The sequence below is a fragment of the Solanum pennellii genome, chromosome 7, assembly GCF_001406875.1.
Source record: "Solanum pennellii chromosome 7, SPENNV200".
Classification (NCBI taxonomy): Eukaryota; Viridiplantae; Streptophyta; class Magnoliopsida; order Solanales; family Solanaceae; genus Solanum; species Solanum pennellii.
In genome coordinates this window covers 72,635,839-72,658,054 of record NC_028643.1, presented here as the reverse complement: position 1 = coordinate 72,658,054, position 22,216 = coordinate 72,635,839, and the positions used below count along the sequence as shown (strand labels likewise).

Here is a 22,216-nt window from a genome sequence, read left to right as displayed (position 1 = left end):
CATTCGATGAATTGGGTCATGATAAGGAGTTTGAGCACTGAGTAATGCTCAAAGCAAGGGAAACAACTCGTAGCATTACAGTGAAGAAAAGACTAGTTCTATATCAAATGTGAAAATTTGCTTCATACACAAATGCACAGAAGTGTTTTTTAACTTTCTTATAGTCTATATATTGTTTATACTCTAGATCAAATTAGGGGGATAAGTGTATATGAATTGTACAAGTTGCAGTATATGTTCAAGCTATTATACAGCTGCTGGGGTAGGTACAGCAGCAGGGACGCGGTTTTCAGCAGGAATTTCAACAAATTCTGAGAGAATAGCACGGAATTCATCTCCAGTCATCGTCTCCTTTTCAAGGAGGACTTCCACAATCTTATCAATTGCTTCACGGTTGCTGCGGATTTGGCTCAATGCAATCTCATATGCACTGTCTGAAAGCTTCTTCACAGCAACATCAATATCTTCAGCTAGCTTTTCTGACATCGAGTTCCTGGCCATCATTCTCATGATTACATCACCACTTTGGGCTGAAGAATCCATGAGGGACCACGGGCCAAGTTCAGACATACCAAAAGTGACAACCATCTGCATGAACAGTTTGTCATTTTACAGAACTAAGTCAAAAAGAAGATAAAACTACTCGCTCCTTTCCAATAATGTGGCACTATGCTGTTGTTAGTCTTATCCAAAATGAATGTCAACGTTTCTATATTTGAAAACAATTTTAACTTTATAGCCACAGAAGTTTCATGGCATGTTTAAGATCACAAACCCAAAAATCTTTTCAAACTATACCACATAAATTGAAACAGAGGGAATAATTGTATTGCTCTTATCTCTATAATCTTTTGAAGGAAAGGGGGAGTAGAGGTTAATTCAAAACCAATCACTCTGTAGAATTTCTAGTATCCACAGATTACCTCAACATATATTCCATTCCAGAATCCTTAACACAAAAAAGGCAGTGAGCATATATACCTGTTTTGCCAAACCAGTGATCTGCTGCAAATCACCAGCAGCACCAGTGGTCACTTCAGGTTCACCAAAGATCACTTCTTCTGCAGCTCTTCCACCAAGTCCACCAACAATTCTAGCAAAGAGTTGTTGCTTGGATATTAAGGTTGGGTCATCTGCAGGAATGAACCAGGTCAAACCTTTTGCCTGACCACGTGGGATTAGAGTGACCTTTTGTACAGCATCATGCCCTGGAGTGAGAGTTCTGCATGGCAAAGAACACATAGTGCCATTAGAGGCTCACCGGGATATTCTGTTGAAATCACTGTTGGGTAATTAAAATGCCAACACAACAATAAACTCATAATATTGTTATAAAAAATGCTTATATAATAGATGCAAATCAGGAGCCAGGAGTAACTAGCTAATGGTGCAGCACTCACCCACAGATGGCATGTCCAACTTCGTGATATGCCACCAGACTCTTGCTCTTGCCATCAGTCATGACTGTTCCTTCCATACCAGCCACTATCCTATCAATTGAATCATCAATCTCTTTGGATGCGATTGCTGTCTTACCACGTCGACCTGCAAGAATGGCTGCTTCATTTAAGAGGTTAGCAAGATCTGCTCCACTGAAACCCGGTGTCCTCATGGCAATAACTTCAAGAGACACATCTGAATCAAACTTCTTGTTGCCGGCATGAACCTTTAAGATCTCTGTTCTTCCCTTGATGTCTGGGACATCCACGGATACCTACATAAGAGCTGTAAACTTTAGTTTCTTGCAAAAGTCACAGTTAAAAACGGAGGCAAGGACAGATGCTTACTTGTCTATCAAATCGTCCTGGCCTCAGCAAAGCAGAGTCAAGAATATCTGCACGATTAGTTGCCGCAACAACTATTATACCAGTATTTCCTTCGAAACCATCCATTTCAGTCAATAGTTGGTTCAGGGTCTGTTCCCTTTCATCATTTCCTCCTCCAATTCCAGTCCCTCTTTGCCGCCCAACAGCATCAATTTCATCAACAAATACAATGCAAGGAGCATTTTCCTTGGCCTTCTTGAAAAGATCACGCACTCGAGAGGCTCCAACACCAACAAACATCTCAACGAATTCTGAACCTGAAATTGAGAAAAATGGAACACCCGCTTCACCTGCAATTGCCTTTGCTAGCAAGGTTTTCCCAGTACCAGGAGGACCAACAAGAAGAACACCTTTTGGAATACGAGCCCCTACTGCAGTAAATCTCTCAGGTTTCTTCAAAAATTCTACGACCTCCATAAAATCTTGTTTTGCTTCATCTACACCAGCAACATCATCAAATGTCACACCAGTGTTTGGCTCCATTTGGAACTTAGCCTTTGATTGACCAAATGCTAGTGGGTTTCCAGGCCCACCAGGACCTCCCATTCCTCCGTTAGACCGCCTTGATAGCAGGAAAAGACCACCAATCAAAATAAGTGGGAAAGCCAGATTTCCAATCAAGTTGAATATGAGAGAACCTGAGTCCTCTTGAGCATTGTGAGCAGCAAAATCAATGTTCTTTTCCCGGAACTTTTGAAGGAGTTCCTGGCTGAGTCCAGGTAGTTGTACCCTAACTCTTTGCACTCGGTTCCCCAATTCTGGAGATACAGCTTCTACAATAGCTATGGTTCCATTTTCAAACAGATCTACTTTTTGCACCCTGTCCTTGTCCAGATACTCCAAAAATCTAGAATAAGACATCCTTGAGTTAGAAACACCTTGCTCATCAGCATAGGCTTTCCCATTACCTAACAAAGCAGGCACTCCAAGCCCAATATTTCCAAGCAATAATTTGAGAAAGCCTCTTCTTCCTTCATGTGGCCCTTGCTGAAGGGATGCTTTTACAACTACCCTTGATGTTTTCCTAGATGATGGAAGATTTGAGGAGTAAAACATTTTTCTGCCATAGATCTCCTTCCTAAAAACTTTCTGTGTTCTATGGGTGGACAAATCATTTCCTGCTATGCATACTGATGAAGTCGCCATGTTGATACGCTCAGAAAAGAAGAAAGAACCTGCACAGTTCACTTCTAATGATAAATCTGCAGAGGAGAAATGATAAAGTTGATAACTGCAAGTTGCAAGGAAATAAATCAATCAGGCAAAGGACTGGCATCGTGCCCAATTAAATCACTTCTAAAATTATTGGGAAAACACTGGATGACAACTTTTTCCCTTCTGTATTCTTCATCTCAAGTAGCACTGATCTCAATGATGACAATTCCACAACCCATTTTAAGCATATTTCATCTATCAAAAAGAACTCCTAGTTTCAGTTTATTGATGGCATGTAAATGCTTCACAATTGATTTTTGAAGTTAACTTATATTACATGGATGATTTACTTTTAGAATACCTGTATCAAACAGATCTGATATACGTATGGGTTATTCATACATATTCTTTAAAATACACGAAAAACTAATAAGGAACTGCCAGCATACGTAACGATATTTGCACACATCTGTACTCTATTGGTTTACCATGTATATAGACTAATTAAAAAGAGACATGATTCCAAATGCTTCTTTCAATTTCAAATTGTGCCATTTGCAAGAGAGTGAAGGAGACCCATCCTAACGTAAAAATCACTCATTTTAAACCTTCAGTTATTTTCAATTTCAACATTTGCACTAGAAAAATGTTAGCTTGGCACCTGGGTATCGCTTCCCTCATCATTACCCAAGATATCAAAGTGAGACAAGTAAACACAAGCTTTGTTACGTCAAAAATTCAAATAAAAAACCAACCTTGAAGTAAAAAAAATCCCCTTTTCCCCAATTCAAGAAACTAAGCCAAATCTCTGTTCTTTTTGGTTTCCCACCAACTATCCGGTACCCACTTCAACCCCGACCAATCCAGATTCGCGCCAACAAGTCAAATTTTTGCGTGTTGGGGGGTTGGGTTGGAGGGTAATAGAGCAAACTAAACCAAATCTCGATGTGGGTATATCTTTTTCATACGCCAACTACAGCCTACAGGTAAAGGATCATTCATTGAGGCATTATAACAAACACTTTGTGAGCCAAACGTAAAAGTACAGCTAGTAACTTGAAATTAAGAGCTAAACCATTCAAATACAAGTCTGTTAGTAGTAGAAGAGTTAAGAGAAAGTACCTGATAAAGTTGAAAGAGGAAAGATTACTCAGTAACAGAAAGGAAGAAGAAGATGATGATGATGATGAAGAAGAAGATGAGTTGTAAGGTTAATTTAGAGGGAACAGATGTGGTTTGGGATTTGTGTACGTGGCTTTATCTCAATGGATGATTCTGAGATATATTTTCTGAGAATTTTTTTGGATTTTCATGGCAGATTTTCATCAACTGAGTGGTCACTAATTTAGTCAAATTGCTTATATTTCTTGCCTTTGGTGGTTTTATCATAGCCATACAAGTAGCTTACCGGTTGTTATATCTTATTTCATATAGTATTATATTGTGTTATTTAAATAAAATAATGTTTGAATAGATTGTACTTTTCTTCGTTATATATTATCACATATACATAATTTGACAGATAGATCTATAAGAAATATTAGGATATGTGGTACAATTACTATGAAAAGAAAAGAGATAATGCATAAGTAGTCCCTCAACCTATGTCCGAAATCTCAGAGACACACTTATACTATACTAAGGTCTTATAAGCCTCTGAACTTATTTTATAAGTAATTTTCTACCCCTTTTCAGCCTATGTGGCACTATCTTGTAGGCCCAACGCTGATTGACTTTTTCTTTCAAGTGTCACGTAGGTCGAAAAGGGTAGAAAATTACTTATAAAATAAGTTCAGGAGGTAATAGGACCTTAGTATAGTATAAGTGTGTTTCTGGAATTTCGGGCATAGGTTGAGGGGGTACTTGTGCATTTTCCCAAAAGAAAACATCAAGGTAATAACACAATCATATAAAATCGATCGTTATACAAAATGAGTCTTTTCGTGATTACCAAACGAAGGAGGTAAGCGACAACAATAACTTTTGTAATTTTCTCTTTTTAGTGTTGTTAGTTTGAATGTAATATTTATGTTGATTGTTACTATAATTTTTTTGCATTGTATCTCAATCCGAAAACAAATTTGGTAGACTGAATAACGTTGATTTAGATCTTGTATTTGTTATAGAAAAAGATATATTAAATATTTACAAAATTATTTCTAATTTGAAACTTAGTAACTCAAAAGATAAAATCAATCCGTTATTAGAAGAGTTAAATTAAGAGTAGGATGAACTTCTTTTAAAGTTTGGTAGCTTTATAATTTAATTATTATGATTCAATGAAAAAGTTTAGACTATATATGAACAAGACCTTTAATTGGAAATTAGTCATCCTAAATGGATTAGGTTTTGTTACTTTTGATGAACAACTTGCTTTTATATATAAGCAACTCAAAATAAAACTACATAAAAGTTACAACTATTCGTAATTCAAGATATATGAGAAAATAACGATTCAAGTAAGATTAATTTGAATCTCGAAATTCGAAAAACACCACATTTAAAACGGAGGGAGTAGTTAAATATAGCTAGACAAATGTCCACTTATAGTAGAATCTATACCTTATCATACATCAAGTTGTGAAAGAGACATTTTTTTATTCAAGTCATGTTGTCATTGTGTATTCATACAAGTATTATCTGCTTCAACAGAAAGTGAATAAATCAAAGGAAAATTACATTAGCTTAATAACTTAAGCAACATACACTTAACCTCTTGTTAATCTTGGTAGGAGAAAGGATCTAATTTGATCCAATTCAAAAGTTTCATCAAATGCTCTCATTATAGTAATCAGGTCCCTTTCCATCATCAATTCATGTGGTGGCATTGTGTTTGTAGCTCTACTAGTCCTTGTCGTCGATGAGTCTGTTGTGTCCTGTTTCATTCTTTCACAGATAGCAAATCGACAGACAGGGCACGAGCCATGATTTGTCACCCATGGAACGATGCAGTCTTCGTGGAACATATGACTACATGGTGTGACTGTCACAATCTCTTTAGGCTCAAAATCTTCCAAGCAAATCGAACATCTTTTACCATCCTCATCTTTATCCTTGATCGATTCGTTGGTGGTAGTATTGTTCAAGCCTCTAAAGTAAAGGTTAACTTGTTTTGCCACTTTTGCTTGTACAGGATTGTAGATTTCTTTCTTGAGTTTATTCAAGGCTGCCTTTTGCTCATTTGGGCTCAATTTTGATTCATTCCTCGACGTTTCATTGCTCTGCATAAACCACGGAGGAGGAGGAGAATCGAATGGAAGTTGGCTTGGTCTCTGATATGATCCATGTCTTGGTACATCATCGTTATGGAGTAGAACACGAACAGGAGGATGAGTTAGCCTACGTCGTGGTTGGCCTGGATATGGATAACTGCAAGTAATTCTTGAAATGATCAAATCTTGGATTCTGACAAAAAACAAAAAAAAAGATAGAAGAAATGCTTACCTTGTTGCACCAGTAGGTACTAGAAATGGTCTCTCTGTTACATGCAACGGTGGATCATGAACGACACGTCTAGGATTCTGTGCAACACAAAATTTTAGAGTCGGATTCATGATTTAAAGTTTTCAGTACTGAACTAACATGTATATCTATGTATCATGTTGAGAATACCTGAGGGATATCTCGTGGAGGCGGAGGACGAGGGATAATAGGTTGCCATATGTACTCAGGTCCATGTGAATTAGGATCATGCCACTCTCCATTGCTCCTATTTCCATATTGTGTAAAATTATGAGGCCTGTTGCTGTTCATGTTTGTAAATTCTCTGTATTCTTATTTTAGTTTTGGGAGAAATAATGGCACAACATGTTTGATATATAGCAGCTTTTGAGTTTCTCTTTAAATCACTACTATAATACTGTGTGTTGAGGTGAAATGTTATTCTTTTTCTCAATCAAAAGGTGCTTGCTTGTATGTGACAGATTAAAGTAATAGAGAAGCAAAGAATCATGTTCTTGGCCGTGTGTTGTGTAGTTGGTATAAGTGACTTAGATCTAGAGATAGATGCTTTTTATCATTTAACTTGGGGTGTGTTTTTTACGGAGAAAAACATTCTTGAATCTTCTCGTCGATCAAAATTTTTGAAAAATCATCTTTTTTTTAAAAAAAAAATGCTCATTTTTGCTTATCTAGTACTCCCTTCGTCCTCAATTGTTTATAGGTCATGCACTTCCCTGAATTTTTTTTTAATATAATGTGTAATTTGACTAATATAAGCAAGAATATCAAAAGTCTATATAACTTTTCAAGTAAACAAAATGGAGTAGTAATTAAGGGCAGAATTATAAAAATATAACTAATGATTTCTTGATTGTTTAAATTGATAAATAATTTTGGACATCTATTTTTAGTATACCTGCCAAACATTTATGGACGGAGGGAGTATGAAAAATCAATCAATAGTTTATCACCTAGTTCCTAATTCACCCTTATTAACTACTCCCTCCGTTTAAAAAAAAAAGACCTAGTTTGACTTGGAACGGAATTTAAGAAAAGAAATAAGACTTTCAATTCTTGTGGTTCTAAATGAAAGTTATGCCAAATGTAACAAAATGCCCTTTAATCTTGTGGTCTTAAACATGCCACGTGGAAAATTAAAGTTAAAATGTTGCCAAATATGGAAAGGGGACATTCTTTTTTAAACAAAATAAAAAGAAAATAGAATAATTCTTTTTGAAACGGAGGAAATAATAATCATTTCCCTAATCATTAAGTTTAGTACTCCCTATGTCCAACAATAATTATTCACTATTAGCTTGATGCAGAAATTAGAAAGCAGTAAATGATAGATGTAATTTTACCAAAGCACCCTTGTTAAATATTCCATCCGTCCATTTTTAATTGCCATAGTTTCCTTTTTAGAGTCAAACTAAAAGAACTTTGACTAAGATTTTACAATGTATCTTTTCAGATATGCAAAAAATTGCAATTTGTAATAGTTTTCGTATATATTTTGAATATATAAATTTTTTGTTTAAAATATCAAATTAATGTAATCTAATTTAACTTTGAAAATTAGTCAAATTGACTTTAAAAAAAATGCAACATGACAATTAAAAGTGGACGGAGAAAGAAGTCATTTAAACTTTGAAAAATAAATAGTATTTAATAACAATAGTAAAGTAGACACAAAATGATAAATTATTTTTATAAACTTTGACAAGTATAATTGTACATCCCAAAAGAGTATATTGGACAACTAAATATGGATGGAGGCAAACACCAGAAAAATAAATAAGAAACCAACTTATTTCCGCATGTTCCATTTTCCTCCATACCAAACACACCCTTAAGTGACTTTCCAGTGCAGCAAGATCAACGGATGACAGTTCCTGTCTTTCACTGTCTACTCGTTTTTACACAGTTTTGATGATTTGGAATTGCAGAAGCAGAACCGTCATAAGTGAGAAAGGAATCAAATTCTAAAGAACGGAAGCTAGAGGGGTGGAAGACACGGAGGATTCATATAGTCGAACTCAACTAGTTTAAAATTGAGTCGTAACTGATACATATGACTTTGACATCATGCTTATCAAAGATATAATAATAACACACTCTACAAACACAAGAATTTTGACATGATGATTTCGTATATATAATGTAGCAGCACTTGTTTATAAATTGTGTAGACAGGGAAAAGAAGGCCAAAAACCAGACAAAAGAAAGCAAATCAACGGAAGAATTGGTCGAACAAGCCAAACATATGTCTTTCGTTATAGCACTAGGAAACTGAAGGAAACTATATTCTAAACAAATCATATGTAGTTAGTGCGAGCTGAGGCACTGTAGAACCTGGTGCAAGCCACTTTTGGAAAATCAGAATGGTTTCAACTGTTGCCTCCAGACATCATTTTCTCTGTCTTGATAGGCGGTTATATCAGTTGCGGGATCCTAAAATTAGCAGATTAATATTAATACGTGACATGAGATATACTAAAACTCAAATACTGGACTAGGCGTGTGCACGAACCTGCTCTTCCCTGCTAATCCTTTGGACGGTAGTTACTTGCTCATAGTTGCTGACAAACAGAAATTCCAGAATATAGAGGCCATAGACATGAATGCAACACGAGCTTGAAGAGGAATGGCCCTATCATTTTTCAACACAGAAGTTGTCATATTTCATTATACTAAAGACTCAGAAAAAATAACATCTATGATCTCAGGAAAAACATTTTTACGAGAATGAGAAGATCTCCATTACGACTAGACTAACAGAGATTATGAGAAGTTTTTGTTTTATATCTGTCCATATTTTGGGATGAGGTTGGGGAAGGGGCTAAGGAGTAGTAAAAGACATACCAAAAGTTCAAAATGCTGACAGGGATCCAGAACCTAAATCCTGAAAGAGAATGAAGGATGAAATCAAACTTCACTAGGGAGGAGGAGTTAAAGCAACCGGCAAAGGTATATCATATGGAAGTGCTTACCGAACAATAAAGTTGGAAGGGCATCTTTCTGATACTTGTTTGGAAGTTCTGAAAGTTTCCCCAGCCATAAATTATTCCATGCAAAGATAACAGCTATTACAGAAGGACCTAGCACTATTTGGTTTAATAAAACCTGAAACAAAGAGTATTAAAGGTACTAGTTAGATGGACAGGTCAAACTCGTATAGAAGTAGTTCTTTCTTCATTGGTAGGTCAAGGTCATCATGAAAGAGGTTCTTCTCAGAAGCATAACTACCTTCATCATTACATTCTCCACGCTTTGCTTAGGCATACATCTGTCAAGATATGAGTACCATGCATAAGTACCGGGACCATATAACAAAAATCCATATGAAGCCATCCGGACTGACCGAAGCCAGTCATGCTCAGATAGGAGTGCACCAATCATATCCTAAAACAAGATTTTGGTCAAATACAAAATTCAAATTAGTGTGTAAATACTCCCAAGTTACATTCTTAATTCAGTGAATCAGATAGCAAAGAGAAGCCATTTTATGAGAGAGCAGACAACATGCAAAATCTTCTTCTTTTCTTTGAGTACGTCATAAGACATGCAAAATCTTTAGCTGTTAAGAAGTATTAGCAAACATACGGATAAGCTATTGCCAAAATGTGAGAATCAGTTCAGTGTACAACTAGCATCAACTCCTAAAGCTGGATATTATATTTAAGAACAGAAAATCCAATGATCACCGTTTTAATTAGTTCATAAAGAATATGAAATTTCCCAAAGGGGTTGATTGGTCAACAAAAATTGACAGAAAGACAAGTACATAATATATATAGATCAAGTGATTGTAAGGTTGCCAATATGCAAATGGAGTTGGCTAGTGGTGTAGTGATCAATCAAGAAACGTTTGTTGTGAAGCTTAAGAGGGTGCTAAAGGTGGATGGAATATTGACCTTTTCCTTGGTCTGTAGATGAGGGCAGCACTAGGCACCACTCGGGAGAGGATTTCTCCATTTGCTTCTTCTCTGGTAGGAGTACAAGAGAGTACTTCCTAATTAACCCCCACCCCTCACCCACTCCTCCCTTCTGAGAATAAATAATCAAATAGAAAGGATATGCAAACTCTAGCCCCCCTAGTCCCAACATGCACAAAAGAACAAAAGAAGAAGCTGATTAGCAAGTAATTCCTTTCCTTTTTTCTAATTGTATGTAGCGTCAACAGCACAAATACAAGCAACAAATCTAGAATTTCTTTTTGCGTGGCTATTCTTTTCTCTTTATGGAAGCATGCCATATTGTATATCTCCGCATGGATAAGTTAATAGACACTGGCAGGTCAATAATAATGGAACAAGTTAATCACTGGAAGAGTGATGGCTATAGAGGATCAATGGCTATAACCTAATCAGAAATTTAAGTGTTGTTACTCATAAGGGGGGAAACAGAAGGGACACATATATAGTACATGTGACTGGTTAAATCACAAACACTATGTGCCAAAGAGATTGACCATAGTAGAGTGCATAAACTATTTTGTGAAAACATGTTCTTAGCATGATGCTCTTCAAAACCGGAAATTCTCAGCAGATAATGTTTTGAAAACCTCAAAGGAGACTAGTGATAGACAGGACACTAATCTTCGAAAAGAGATTAAAGCAGGTAAAGCACCAGCTGAAGGGAGTCTAAAGTTGTCTCTGAAACAATCTTTTCTTAAGCTTTTTAATTTTGCTACTTAAGGTAAAATTACATACCATATGAAATTATTCCTTGGGTCATGTAAGTCTATAGTTCAATAACAGAGTCAGAGAATGAGGATACATAAACTCTTTCAAGACAGACAACTACGGTGAGAAGACATAAAAAAACATAGGTAAGTACACATATGGATTGAGCTAAGAGCCAAAAGCACATACACTAGGGGCAAAAAAAAGACAGGCCTAATGAGCCTATTGATAAGGAATAAGTTGTTCCACTGGAACTGAACAGAATATATGCTGAAACAAAATATGCGGAAGTAGGCACATACTCGGACATTGTTAATTCCTGCCTCCCACTTTGCTTGGTTGTTCATGAAAGCACAGGGAGGCATCACACTCATGCTTCCACAAAAGGACCACCTCGAGGCAATACTTTATCCCTAAATATGAACTACCTTTTGGACAGCAACAAGAATCTATGTTCAATACAGATACACTCTGCAGACAATAATGACATTCTAATGACACCTGAGATCATAAATTTCGTTAGACGGCAAACCTCTTTTTCCATCATTTTCATTTGAATCCCACTAATTACCTCGTAAGATCATAAATATCGGTTTCAAACTGATACATCATTATTGGTTTGGAATACTTACTTTATATGATTATCAAAGAACAGTAATTATGCCAGAATGAACTCTTTCGTGTTTACTATGATCACATTGACATAAATTGCTTTAAAACTATTCTTTTACCACGGAATATCAATCAGCTCTTCATACTGCTCTCGATACATAAATTTCACCCTATTCAAACTTCTCGTACCATGTAACCAACCTTCTCTCTACTTTCTATTCACTTCACTGTCAAGTATTCAAATTTGGCACATCTGTCCTACTCTAAGCAGAGTAGCCGAAATTTTGTTACATCAGCAGTCAAACTTTAACTAAATATGAGCTCATCTGAGTTTCTCAACCTAACTCATTGTTAGATAAAAAACCAAAAGCAATCAAATTTACCAAGTCATGAACTAACAAACAGACAATTCACATTATTACAACTAACAAACAGACAATTCACATTATCACAACTACCAAACATGACCTTTATATAGTTCCCCAAATTCCCAAAATCCAAGTGGGGTTTCAAGAAATACCAACATTTCAAACCCCCACAACTCCAAAAGCCAATAAATTTGGTTACTTTACAAGATAAGCAACCTTAAATTTCACCAAATTCCAATCTTTTTTAGAAAATTAACCTTAGGATGAGATGGGTCAGGAAGATTATCTTTGTTCTTGAGCCACCGGTCACGAAGCTGAGCTATGGTGTCACCAGTAAGTGCAAGAGAGCTAGCAGTCATAGCTTGCTTCAAAGGAAAACGATAACCAGCTCCACCATTTGCATACACTGAATCTGACTTTGACGATTTTCCACCATTACTTCTCCTTCTTCTTCTTCCAGAATTCCATTCTTGAGAATGGAAAAATCCCATTCCCCATATACTTCCATTACCACCACTCAATGAACCCATTCTTGTTTTTTTGTTCCTCTCTTCTCTTCTCTTCTCTCCGAGGAAAAAAAAACAGAGGCGCCGTATAGTAGGGAATTATAGTATCATATATTATTATAAGAGGTAGAATTGTAAATATGAGCTAGCCCATTTCATCGGGCTAATTCATATAGGTTTTGATATTTTACGGAATAGACTGGGCTAGTCTATTTTTGATGTGGGCCAGAAAATGATCGGCTAAGCCCACAAGTATGTGGGCTGTGCTTGGGTCAATCCACCTTTTTAAAAAATATTTTTTTTTATAATTATTAAATTAAATTATAAATTATAATTTAAAAATATTATCGTAAATATCGACAAAACAATATTACATTATGTTATGCCTCATTTGTTTGCACTTAGGGTTTGAATCTTAATCATTCAGATTTGTCTCATTAAGTGTGTTTGTTTTTAAGAACTGTATCTTAATTATTCACATTCGATTCATTAAGTTCGTTTATTTTATTTTCTTATAAGTTTTTTAATGGGTCTGGATATATCTGAATGAATCAGATCTGTAACACATCCTTAACACTATTCAAACTAAAAAATAAGATTCCTATCATAATTCAACTAAATCACGACAACTTATAAAAATTATTTTCTTATTTAACTAATATTAATTACATGCTTGCCATTATAATTTTCTTTATTCATATTAACTTAATATACATCTTTTACTTTCTAAATTAATTAATATATTTGAATTGATAAGCACTCCCATGATATAATATTTAGTACGATTTTAAAAAATAAGAAAGTATTAGTTATTTGATCCATAACAATAAAAAAGTTCTATAATAAAATAAAATATTTTCCTAAACTATATATTTACTACTCTATATAAACTATTTCAAATTGTATATATTAGATTCTCAAAGTATTTGAGTGCAAAAAATAGTCATATTAATGATGTAACTTGATGTTGAGTTCTTAAAAGATAAATCATATTACCTTGTTACGGTAAAAATGTTCAAAATATTATTTTATATGAAAAAAAAACTATTTTACTTATAAGGTTTTTATAATATTTTATTGATATAACGTTTAATTTCATATATGCATTCAGATATTGAAAACAAACTGTTCCAATAATTTAGTGTTTATATTCAGAGACAATATTTTAATATTCACATGTTTATTCAGAATTACACATCTAGATCTTAATGCACATCTTAATATTTAAATGTGTATTCAAATTCAAACGTCTTAATCTTAATGGAAACAAATGAGACCTTGTCACTACTTGTTAATCAAATTCACAAATAAAATTATCTTTATAATATTTAGGGAAAATGCACAAGTACCCCCTAGACTATGACCAAAATTCCAAAGACACACCTTATTAGGGTCGTATTATCCCCTGAACTTATTTTTTTTGTAATTTTGTATATCTCTTTGGCTTAGGTGGCATCCAAATATCTCCGACGCGCCTCAATCGCATGGAGTCACATAGAGTGCCACATAAGACAAAAGGTGTATAAAATTACAAAAAAAAAAAGTTTAAGGGGTTATATGTCCTTAGTTTAGTTTAAGGCGTGTCTCTGGAATTTTGGTCATAGTCTAGGGGGTACTTGTGCATTTTCCTTAATATTTATTAAGTTTTTTTTTTCAACTAAAAGTATAAATATCTAAATAGAAATATTAACCTAATTGTTTTGATTTTGGACTCTCTTTATTTTTAAATTTTAATATTATATTATATTTTTAAATTAATTTTTATTGGCCCACGGGCCAGCCCTACCAATATTTCTCAAGCCCCCCAAATGAGCAGACTTATTCAGGCCGGGCTAAAAAGTCATTTTCTTAAATGGGCTCCAAAAATCTTAGCCCAACCCTATTAAATCCCGAGTTAGGACAGGCCGGCCCAACGGGCCTAGGCCATATTGACGGCTCTAATAAGTGGGAAGCTCCTAACCTCAAAGTTGAATTATCATTTTACCCTTATTTTATCTCTAAAATAAATTAATATTAATATCTATTTAATTATTAAATAATAAGTAAAAGTTATATTTAAATTCATGCATCAAATAAGATCTTAATGCATCATATATTCATGTACTAACTAAATGTAGATAATGAAGAGTATAATAACCTTTCAATTTTAATTTGTAAGATAACTGGGGGTAATGAAGAGTCTATCAAACACACTCACACCACATTATTTATATTCCTTATGTTATTCAAGTTTGTAATCATCTTGCATTCTAGAGTAGGTTAGTCTACATTCCTTGTAAAATTTTCATTACCAGTTTGTAATTATAAAAATTCTTACTATTTTGTTTATTTGTATTCTTTAAAATTTCATGCATATTCATCTTATTTTTATTGAGAAATATGTAAATTATGATAGTTACAAGATGAATATTCTCCAATATGAAGTTGTAAGTAAATATTTATTTTTCATATCTCCATCGTTTTGAGTTTTTAAATATAACTTGGTAGTTGATTACTGTATTTTTGTATTCAACCTTTCTTCTATTTTTAGGATATATATAGTAAAGCTAATCACATTTTGTATTTATCATTAATTATTTTGAGGGTAAACATGTTAAATCCCATAGAATAATAATTATGTCTTTTTCATTGTTTGATAATCATTTATCTTTTTAAATCAACATATTTGTACTTTTTTCTTTTTATATGTAATCTCAAATGTTTAAAAAATTCATGTACTTAATTGTTATAGAGAGGTACAAAATAAGTGCAAAAGTAAAAATAATAATAAAAAAATATATAGTAAAAAAATGTAATTTAATTAGTATGAAAATATATATTTTTGTCTATATATTTTAATGTGATGTCTTTTATTATGGATGTCATGTCTTTATTTATTTCTTTTTTTTTCGTTTGAAATTGTAATTTTTTCTATAAATTTGATGGTATACCGCCCAAATATTTTGTAATATTTTTCTTTATACGTATTTTTTTTATAGACAATTTCTTTTTTTTTATTATTAAAACTTATGTTTAGTAATTAAAATATATTAATTCCTCTGATAAAATAAAATATTTATTTTTCATGAAGTATTAAATATATCAAACCTCCAACATCTAACATAAGATTTTCATGTTATATTTTATGCAGAGTTGTATTCTTATGTTAAACATACATATGAAAGGACTTAGATTTGAACTTAGCTATATAAATTAAAATTTTCTAATATCAATTAGGGGACAAACGTGCGATGCACGTTCCGAGAACTAGTATATATATATATATATATTATACGAGAAATGACAAAATGGTTCCATATTTATAGTTTTGAACAACTTTTGATCCTCTAAGTTTGCTAAAATGTACAAAATAGATAAATAGACCTCGAAATACTTAAATGACTAACATTGATCATGGATAAGCAACGCGTATCGTTCACGAGCCAATTTTTGATTGGCCTATCGAGTTTAATGTCAATTGGAGACAATAATTTCAGTTTTATGATTTGTTCAAATGAATTCTATTTTGACTATTCAGTTATTTTAGATTTATCTCAATTTAACTTCTATAATGGTGGTTATATTATGTTATTATATGTATAATTTTTCGTATCAAGGCAGGTCATGGGTTAACTTGAGGTTACTAGTGACTCCAAATATTGTGTTACTATTAGGGGTAGTATCTAATCGTGACATTACACTACATATCAAATTTGATTTTTAGAAATTGTTTGATTTACAAACAAAATTACTTCAAAATTATAATTATGTAATTAATACCGAAACTAATTTATGTAACCTGAGCAATAAGAATATTATGCACATTAATTTGTATAATTTACATTAAATGTAGAATATTTTTTCTTGTGTATAAATACCTTTGTATTCTTATGTATTTAGATGAATAAATTGAAACAATCATTCTTTAGTTTCTTTTGTGTTTTCTCTATTCTCCATATGGATCTCCAACACTATCCTACATAATAAGCTTTCATAAACACAACACTAAATCTTAGTTATTTCTTTAGCTTTAGATGTAGCTCCGCTGCTTCAATCAAAGAACAAAACATTCAACATATTTACTCAATAAGGATGAATCACCCGTGATATTTACGCACGTAAAGGTCTATTTTTGTGCTAAATACCAATTAAAAGGTGCCACGTTTCAGTTCTTTTCTTTAACTAATTATGTACTTTATTTAAATTCATCATCTTTCCAAACACAAGCTCATAAGAGCCGTTGGAACTCTCTCGGATGAATTCATCATCTTTCCTAAAAAACTATTTGCTTTTAATCTCTGATCGAAAAACTTAATTTGAAATTGTTCAAAGCTTAATTTCTTCTTAATTTCATTTAGTTTTGAGGAATCAAGATATTTTTGTGATAAAGTTTAATTTCTTCTTAAAAATATTATCCTTTTCAAATAATGTAGGAAAAGCCTAACTTGTTAACCTCCAATTCCTTATTCCTCCAAAATTTTTACCAAAAATCGTAAAGAATGAAGCCCATGGTCTCCCCTTAACTATCGCTTGACCAAGAAATCGAAGAGACATGAAAAACTGAGAAATGGGAAACAAAAAGAAAAGTAAAGAAAGATATTCAATACTAGGTAATGCTTACACCTTCTTCTGTTGAGTCCATCCCAATTTTTTTGGTCAACTTTTGCTATTCAATTGATACAAGTAATTGTTAAAAAGGAATAGTGATAAGAGTTGAAAATAAAAATTTGATAGTTGACAAATTGGTAAGATTTGCAAACCCTTTTGACTTTGCTATATTTACCTATGTCATTAGTGACATAGGTATGATTTTCTCCCTCTATAAATAGAGCATTCTTGCTCATTTGTATAACACACGAAGTTAGAGAGGAAAAACCACTTTGAGAGCAAAATGAGATATTTCATAGATTATACAAGAAAATGGTCTGTGAAGAAAAATAAAGTGTAAGTGATATTTTAGTAAGTTGAAAATCAAAAGAGTATTGTTCCTTTTGAGTGTATAGTAGTCACTTTAAATATTGAATTCGTGAATACACAGTGTAAAGTTTCTTACTAAACTGATATTAGTTGCTCCTCTTGACCCGTGGTTTTTTCCTTATTTAGAAGGGTTTCCACGTAAAATTTTTGGTGTCATTATTTTCCCATTTTATTTCCATTACTTTGACCATATATATTTTTGTGTTTATCCACGTTTTTCCAACACTTGTCAGGTGAGAAAATGACTCAAAATGGTCCTTTTGTCAACACATTTGTGGAATAATAGAACGCCCGTAAAGTTAAAGCTTTTTTAAAAACTCAATATAACTTGAATGACGACTTTAGTGATAGGCTTGCATAGATACTTGAACTTGTTTTCATCATTTGGTTTTGTAAATGATGAAGTGATGATTCATATAGTCGATCTCAACTTGCTCGAGACAGAATCCTTGGTATTAATCACCCCAACACACTTCTCTACTAGAAATTCCCCATTTCTCCCAAACCCAATAGTAAAGTAAATTACTTGGATGTTGTAGATTTTCCATATACAGTATCTACACACTTAAAACTCAAAAACAAACAATAGGCAGTTCTACAAGCCTTTATTAATCATGTTTGAACTCTCTCTTAACATATTACAAGACACTGCTTACAAGTACAATCTATAGTTTGTGCAAAATAAGTGGAGCACCATATTGGGGTTGCGTAGTTATAACGGAATGAGGAGCATGAGTATAAGATGGAGATAAATCCAATGAGAAACGTTGTAGGATCATAGTTAACGCCATCTTTGCTTCTAACATAGCAAAGTTTTGTCCAATGCATATTCTAGGACCCCATGTAAACGGGAAGAAAGTGACTTGACCCTTCGTTGCACTTGAAACGCCTTCTCTAAATCTCTCTGGATTGAATTTCTTTGCGTCTTCACCCCATATCTCTTCATCATGGTGTAATAAGACCGCTGGTAATGAGAGTAGCACGTCTGCTGGTAGAGATATATCTCCTAGTACAACATCTTCATTAAGCCGGCGTGTAACTGTCGTTACTGGAGGGTATAACCTTAACGCTTCGTACAAGATCATTGTCACCTGCATATATAACATCAAACAGTTGAACTAAAATGCAATTTTCGTCTGATTTAAGCATTACTGAACGATAATACTTACTACTTTTAGATGATTCAGTCCATCAAAATCTGGTTTCCGACTCCCAAACACTTGCAATACCTCTGTTCTGGCCCGTGTCTGCCAATCGTGATGTCTGCACAACAAAATTAGAGTCCATACAAGCAACGCCGATGTAGTTTCTTGTCCAGCAAAATAGAACAACTTGCATTCTTCAATGAATTCTTCGATGCTAAGTCCGAAATCCTTGTCTCCATGTTGTTTGATTTCTTTAAAATTTGATTCGAGCAATATACCAAGTAGATCCTTGTTATTCGCCTCTCCTCCTGTCATTGCCTTCACTCTTTTATCAATAATACCTCTAATTGTAGACTGAACATGCTTCTCGATTTCCTTCATTCTTCGATTCCTCTTTGTTGGCAAAAAACTAATATATAGTTCAATAAACAAGAAAGCTAGCTATAAGTGAATGAGATTTTGTATTCGAGTACAATGACTATAGTATGACAACATCAATTTACCTCCACCCTGGGATATAAACGGAGCGTATATCTTCAATGAAATACTGAGCTTGTTCTGTTTGAAGTTCAAATATTCGTCTACCTTCTTCATAGCTACTGCCAAAAGCTGTTCGAGAGATCACATCACTAGTCAATTGCTGAAGGTGAGGCCATACATCTATCTCGTGTGATCTCTCAACCGAAACAACATCTTCCCATTTACTCAGCATCTCAGTACAGCTCAAATGAAAAGCTGGAAGCATATGCTGTTTACGAAATGGTTAAGAGACGAATAATGAAGAGAGACACAAACGTAAACAAAATCCGTTGCAGTTACAAACCTTTAGCTTCTCTAGATGGAAGGCGGGATTGATGATTTTTCTGTGTTTAGCCCATTTGTCTCCCTTCTCTCTTACTAGTCCTTGTGCAAGTAACTTGGTCAACGGATTTGTTTTCGTCTTTTGGTAAATGTATGTTTTTGTGAATACTTCTTTTATGAGATCAGGATCCATGATGAAGACCAACGGTTTTGGACCCAACCATATAAATGATTTCTTCCCTGAAAACAGATCATTCCCCTGTTAACTTCCAAATCGGAACAGGGCTTTTTCCCCAAACTTTTACGCGAAAATAAGTGATTTTTTAGGAGTAGAAAAAGCTGAAAAAAGTAACTTTTACATAAAAACTACTTTAAAAACAATGGTCAAACACAAATTACTGCTCTGATACTGGCAAAAATGTGTTTCTACTGTCTAAAGGTATTTTTCTCAAAAAACACATCACACAAAGAAGCAAATGCTATAAGACTAAATGAGAAAATACCGAAACAACTCTATCCATCTCAACAACAACAACAACAACAACATAAGGTATGTGATAGATTGTAAATAGCTAGTTGCTATAGTTTTTCTGAGGTCTAGATTTTCTTAACACTCTTCAACGAAGGGAATTAAGAGTGTAGATGCTACCTAATTTGTATTACTTTGACTTGTTCCGGTAATATTCACACCTTATTTCCAAAAAAGAAAAAAAAACCTACACAGGATAATAACACAAGTAGGGCGACCTACGGCCTGAAAAGGGTAGGATGTACATACCGTATTTCTTGATGGTGTCAAGAAAGAAAGGCAACGATCTTGGTGCTATATCATCATCGTAAACACTCATGGATTTGGATGTAACTTCTTTAATCCTCAGAGAAAGTTCTTTTGTGTCCCCATACAAAATCGAGTACGAATTGCCCTTCACACCTTGTTCTTTCAGCAAATTCTCCAATTTCTTCGGCCTGAACCAAATCCAGTTCAGAACACTCCATATACACAACAACAGAGTAATCGCTATAACAGAACAAGACGCTTTTACTATAAATTGAACATAATCCATTTCCACAACTAGTATGAATATGGCTACTTCACTTCATTTTTCCTTCTTTATAGGAACTTCTATACTAAGAATCAATGTCTTCATTATTTTACGAAAAATATAATGTTTGACTATTATTCGTGATTAATCAGATAGACAAATTGAAACGGAGAAATCTTTTATCATTACAATATTAGTGGAAGGTCGTTATCAGTGACTAGAAAATTTAAAGATTTGGGTTATTATAAGCATGCTAACCAATTACATTTTTTTTTGTTTTTTTACTGTGATGTCATGAAACATGATGAAGAGTTCTTTATTTTAATAAATACTTTAGTCTTATGAATTTTTTGTTTTAATAAATATTTTAGTCTTAAGAATTTTTTATTTTAATATTTACTTAAATCTTAAGACATTAATATACAATCAACACTCAACATGATTTTCAGTCATTTTCCCCTTGTTCAACAAATAATCAAGCATTCATGTTTTCTTTGTTTTTTTGTTTGTATATACAGTCGTTCAATTTTTATTTATAACGCCTTAAAGTCACTTAATGATAATATTTTATTTTCATAAAATGTAACTTAATTAATAGTTTTTCCACAGAAAGTTACTCAACTTCTTTTCATAACCTCAGCGTCACCTAACTATAACTATAGTAAAACCTCTATAAATTAATATAGGTGGGACTATGAAATTTTATTATTTTATAGAGATATTATTTAATCGATAAATTAATATTTATTCATTTAAAGAATGGTTTGAGATTTGATGAAGGTTAATTTTGACTATATCATAATCATTGTATCTTACTAATTTATGTATCATATTTATTGAGTTTACATATAAAGAATATTATACATAAAGTACAACGAATAAATCAAAATCATTATATCTTACTAATTTCAACCTTGTGATGCTTAATTCAACCTTGTGATGTTGTGATAATAAGAGCTTTCAAGATATATTATCGAACATATTTTATCGTAAGAATTAGCAGGTTATGAAGTAGGACAAACTGATATAGCAAAGATAAATGTTTGGATGCTATCAATTTTGCAATCCTTATTTGGATAACAAACGTTCAGCAAGAGACAATAGGAAAAAACAATGTGGATGATAAAGTTGAAGATGATACTATACCTTTGGAACCACTTACGCGTAAAGAAACACTTATCGCATCTAAACTCTTCACAATTTTATGGTGCAGTTCGAAAAGATAATACCGGAGCTCGTGGATGTAATAAGTAAAGTCAGAGATGAATTTCAACTAGATTTATATATATAAAAAAAAATAGAACACAATAGAATCATATTTCACTAAATTGTCTTTAGATATATTTGTACTTTTAAAGAATTATTAATTTACGATATTAATGGGACCATACATTTATAGAGACCATACAATTATAGGATGTATACGTCATTTGAAATATTTAATTGTTCCAAAATTCAAATTTATACAAATTTTATCAATAAAACTCAATGGGAATACATAATAGGAAAATGTATACAAGATAATCAGTCCCACGCAGGGGTACGACCCTAAACTATTCCTCCACGAAAAATCCTTCTTCTTTCTTGGCTTTTTGTAATCTTCGGGTGCCAACATCTTCGAATAGGCTAGTAGCTTGTGAAGATCTTTCTTTAACTTATATAAACTATAATCTAATCC

The 22,216-nt window shown here is 33.3% G+C and overlaps 4 protein-coding genes across 6 annotated transcripts; all 4 read right to left on the bottom strand.

The window, feature by feature from the left end:
* Positions 1-75: 75 nt before the first annotated feature.
* Positions 76-4,312, bottom strand: LOC107025769 (ATP-dependent zinc metalloprotease FTSH 2, chloroplastic). Of its 3 annotated transcripts, XM_015226513.2 has the most exons (6): positions 4,104-4,312; positions 3,737-3,961; positions 1,788-3,001; positions 1,401-1,714; positions 982-1,222; positions 76-588 (listed from the first exon to the last, which is right to left on the bottom strand). In XM_015226513.2, exons 3-6 carry the CDS (start codon positions 2,970-2,972, stop codon positions 247-249), a joined length of 2,082 nt encoding a protein of 693 aa, XP_015081999.1. In that variant the 5' UTR covers positions 2,973-3,001; positions 3,737-3,961; positions 4,104-4,312; the 3' UTR covers positions 76-246. The 3 variants fall into 3 exon arrangements, with proteins under 3 accessions (XP_015081999.1, XP_015081998.1, XP_015081997.1); XM_015226512.2 differs by lacking the exon at positions 3,737-3,961 and having other exon boundaries at positions 1,788-3,028; XM_015226511.2 differs by lacking the exon at positions 3,737-3,961.
* Positions 4,313-5,559: 1,247 nt separating this feature from the next.
* LOC107024596 (RING finger protein 44-like) lies at positions 5,560-7,218 on the bottom strand. Its single transcript, XM_015225584.2, has 3 exons — positions 6,594-7,218; positions 6,426-6,502; positions 5,560-6,350 (listed from the first exon to the last, which is right to left on the bottom strand). Exons 1-3 carry the CDS (start codon positions 6,732-6,734, stop codon positions 5,690-5,692), a joined length of 879 nt encoding a protein of 292 aa, XP_015081070.1. The 5' UTR covers positions 6,735-7,218; the 3' UTR covers positions 5,560-5,689.
* Positions 7,219-8,523: 1,305 nt separating this feature from the next.
* LOC107026595 (protein Mpv17) lies at positions 8,524-12,695 on the bottom strand. Its single transcript, XM_015227630.2, has 6 exons — positions 12,345-12,695; positions 9,669-9,824; positions 9,413-9,545; positions 9,285-9,324; positions 8,953-9,072; positions 8,524-8,873 (listed from the first exon to the last, which is right to left on the bottom strand). The coding sequence occupies exons 1-5, from the start codon at positions 12,615-12,617 to the stop codon at positions 8,985-8,987; spliced, it is 690 nt and encodes a 229-aa protein (XP_015083116.1). The 5' UTR covers positions 12,618-12,695; the 3' UTR covers positions 8,524-8,873; positions 8,953-8,984.
* Positions 12,696-18,043: 5,348 nt separating this feature from the next.
* LOC107025410 (cytochrome P450 CYP72A219-like) lies at positions 18,044-20,620 on the bottom strand. The gene is made up of 5 exons (XM_015226197.2): positions 20,274-20,620; positions 19,518-19,735; positions 19,198-19,442; positions 18,719-19,103; positions 18,044-18,640 (listed from the first exon to the last, which is right to left on the bottom strand). Exons 1-5 carry the CDS (start codon positions 20,557-20,559, stop codon positions 18,215-18,217), a joined length of 1,560 nt encoding a protein of 519 aa, XP_015081683.1. The 5' UTR covers positions 20,560-20,620; the 3' UTR covers positions 18,044-18,214.
* Between the last annotated feature and the right edge of the window lie 1,596 nt (positions 20,621-22,216).

Coding starts and splice junctions, on each gene's coding strand:
- LOC107026595 (XM_015227630.2), bottom strand. CDS start 12,617: ATGGGTTCATTGAGTGGTGGTAATGGAAGTATATGGGGAATGGGATTT. Junction 9,825..12,344: donor CTGACCCATCTCATCCTAAG/GTTAATTTTCTA, acceptor ATCTTGTTTTAG/GATATGATTGGTGCACTCCT. Junction 9,073..9,284: donor GTCAGCATTTTGAACTTTTG/GTATGTCTTTTA, acceptor GAAAAATGATAG/GGCCATTCCTCTTCAAGCTC.
- LOC107025410 (XM_015226197.2), bottom strand. CDS start 20,559: ATGGATTATGTTCAATTTATAGTAAAAGCGTCTTGTTCTGTTATAGCG. Junction 19,736..20,273: donor TGACACCATCAAGAAATACG/GTATGTACATCC, acceptor ATCTGTTTTCAG/GGAAGAAATCATTTATATGG. Junction 18,641..18,718: donor GACTGAATCATCTAAAAGTA/GTAAGTATTATC, acceptor TTATATATGCAG/GTGACAATGATCTTGTACGA.
- LOC107025769 (XM_015226513.2), bottom strand. CDS start 2,972: ATGGCGACTTCATCAGTATGCATAGCAGGAAATGATTTGTCCACCCAT. Junction 1,715..1,787: donor CAGGACGATTTGATAGACAA/GTAAGCATCTGT, acceptor GCTCTTATGTAG/GTATCCGTGGATGTCCCAGA. Junction 589..981: donor TCACTGGTTTGGCAAAACAG/GTATATATGCTC, acceptor CTGTTCATGCAG/ATGGTTGTCACTTTTGGTAT.
- LOC107024596 (XM_015225584.2), bottom strand. CDS start 6,734: ATGAACAGCAACAGGCCTCATAATTTTACACAATATGGAAATAGGAGC. Junction 6,503..6,593: donor CTCCACGAGATATCCCTCAG/GTATTCTCAACA, acceptor TGTGTTGCACAG/AATCCTAGACGTGTCGTTCA. Junction 6,351..6,425: donor GTACCTACTGGTGCAACAAG/GTAAGCATTTCT, acceptor AATTACTTGCAG/TTATCCATATCCAGGCCAAC.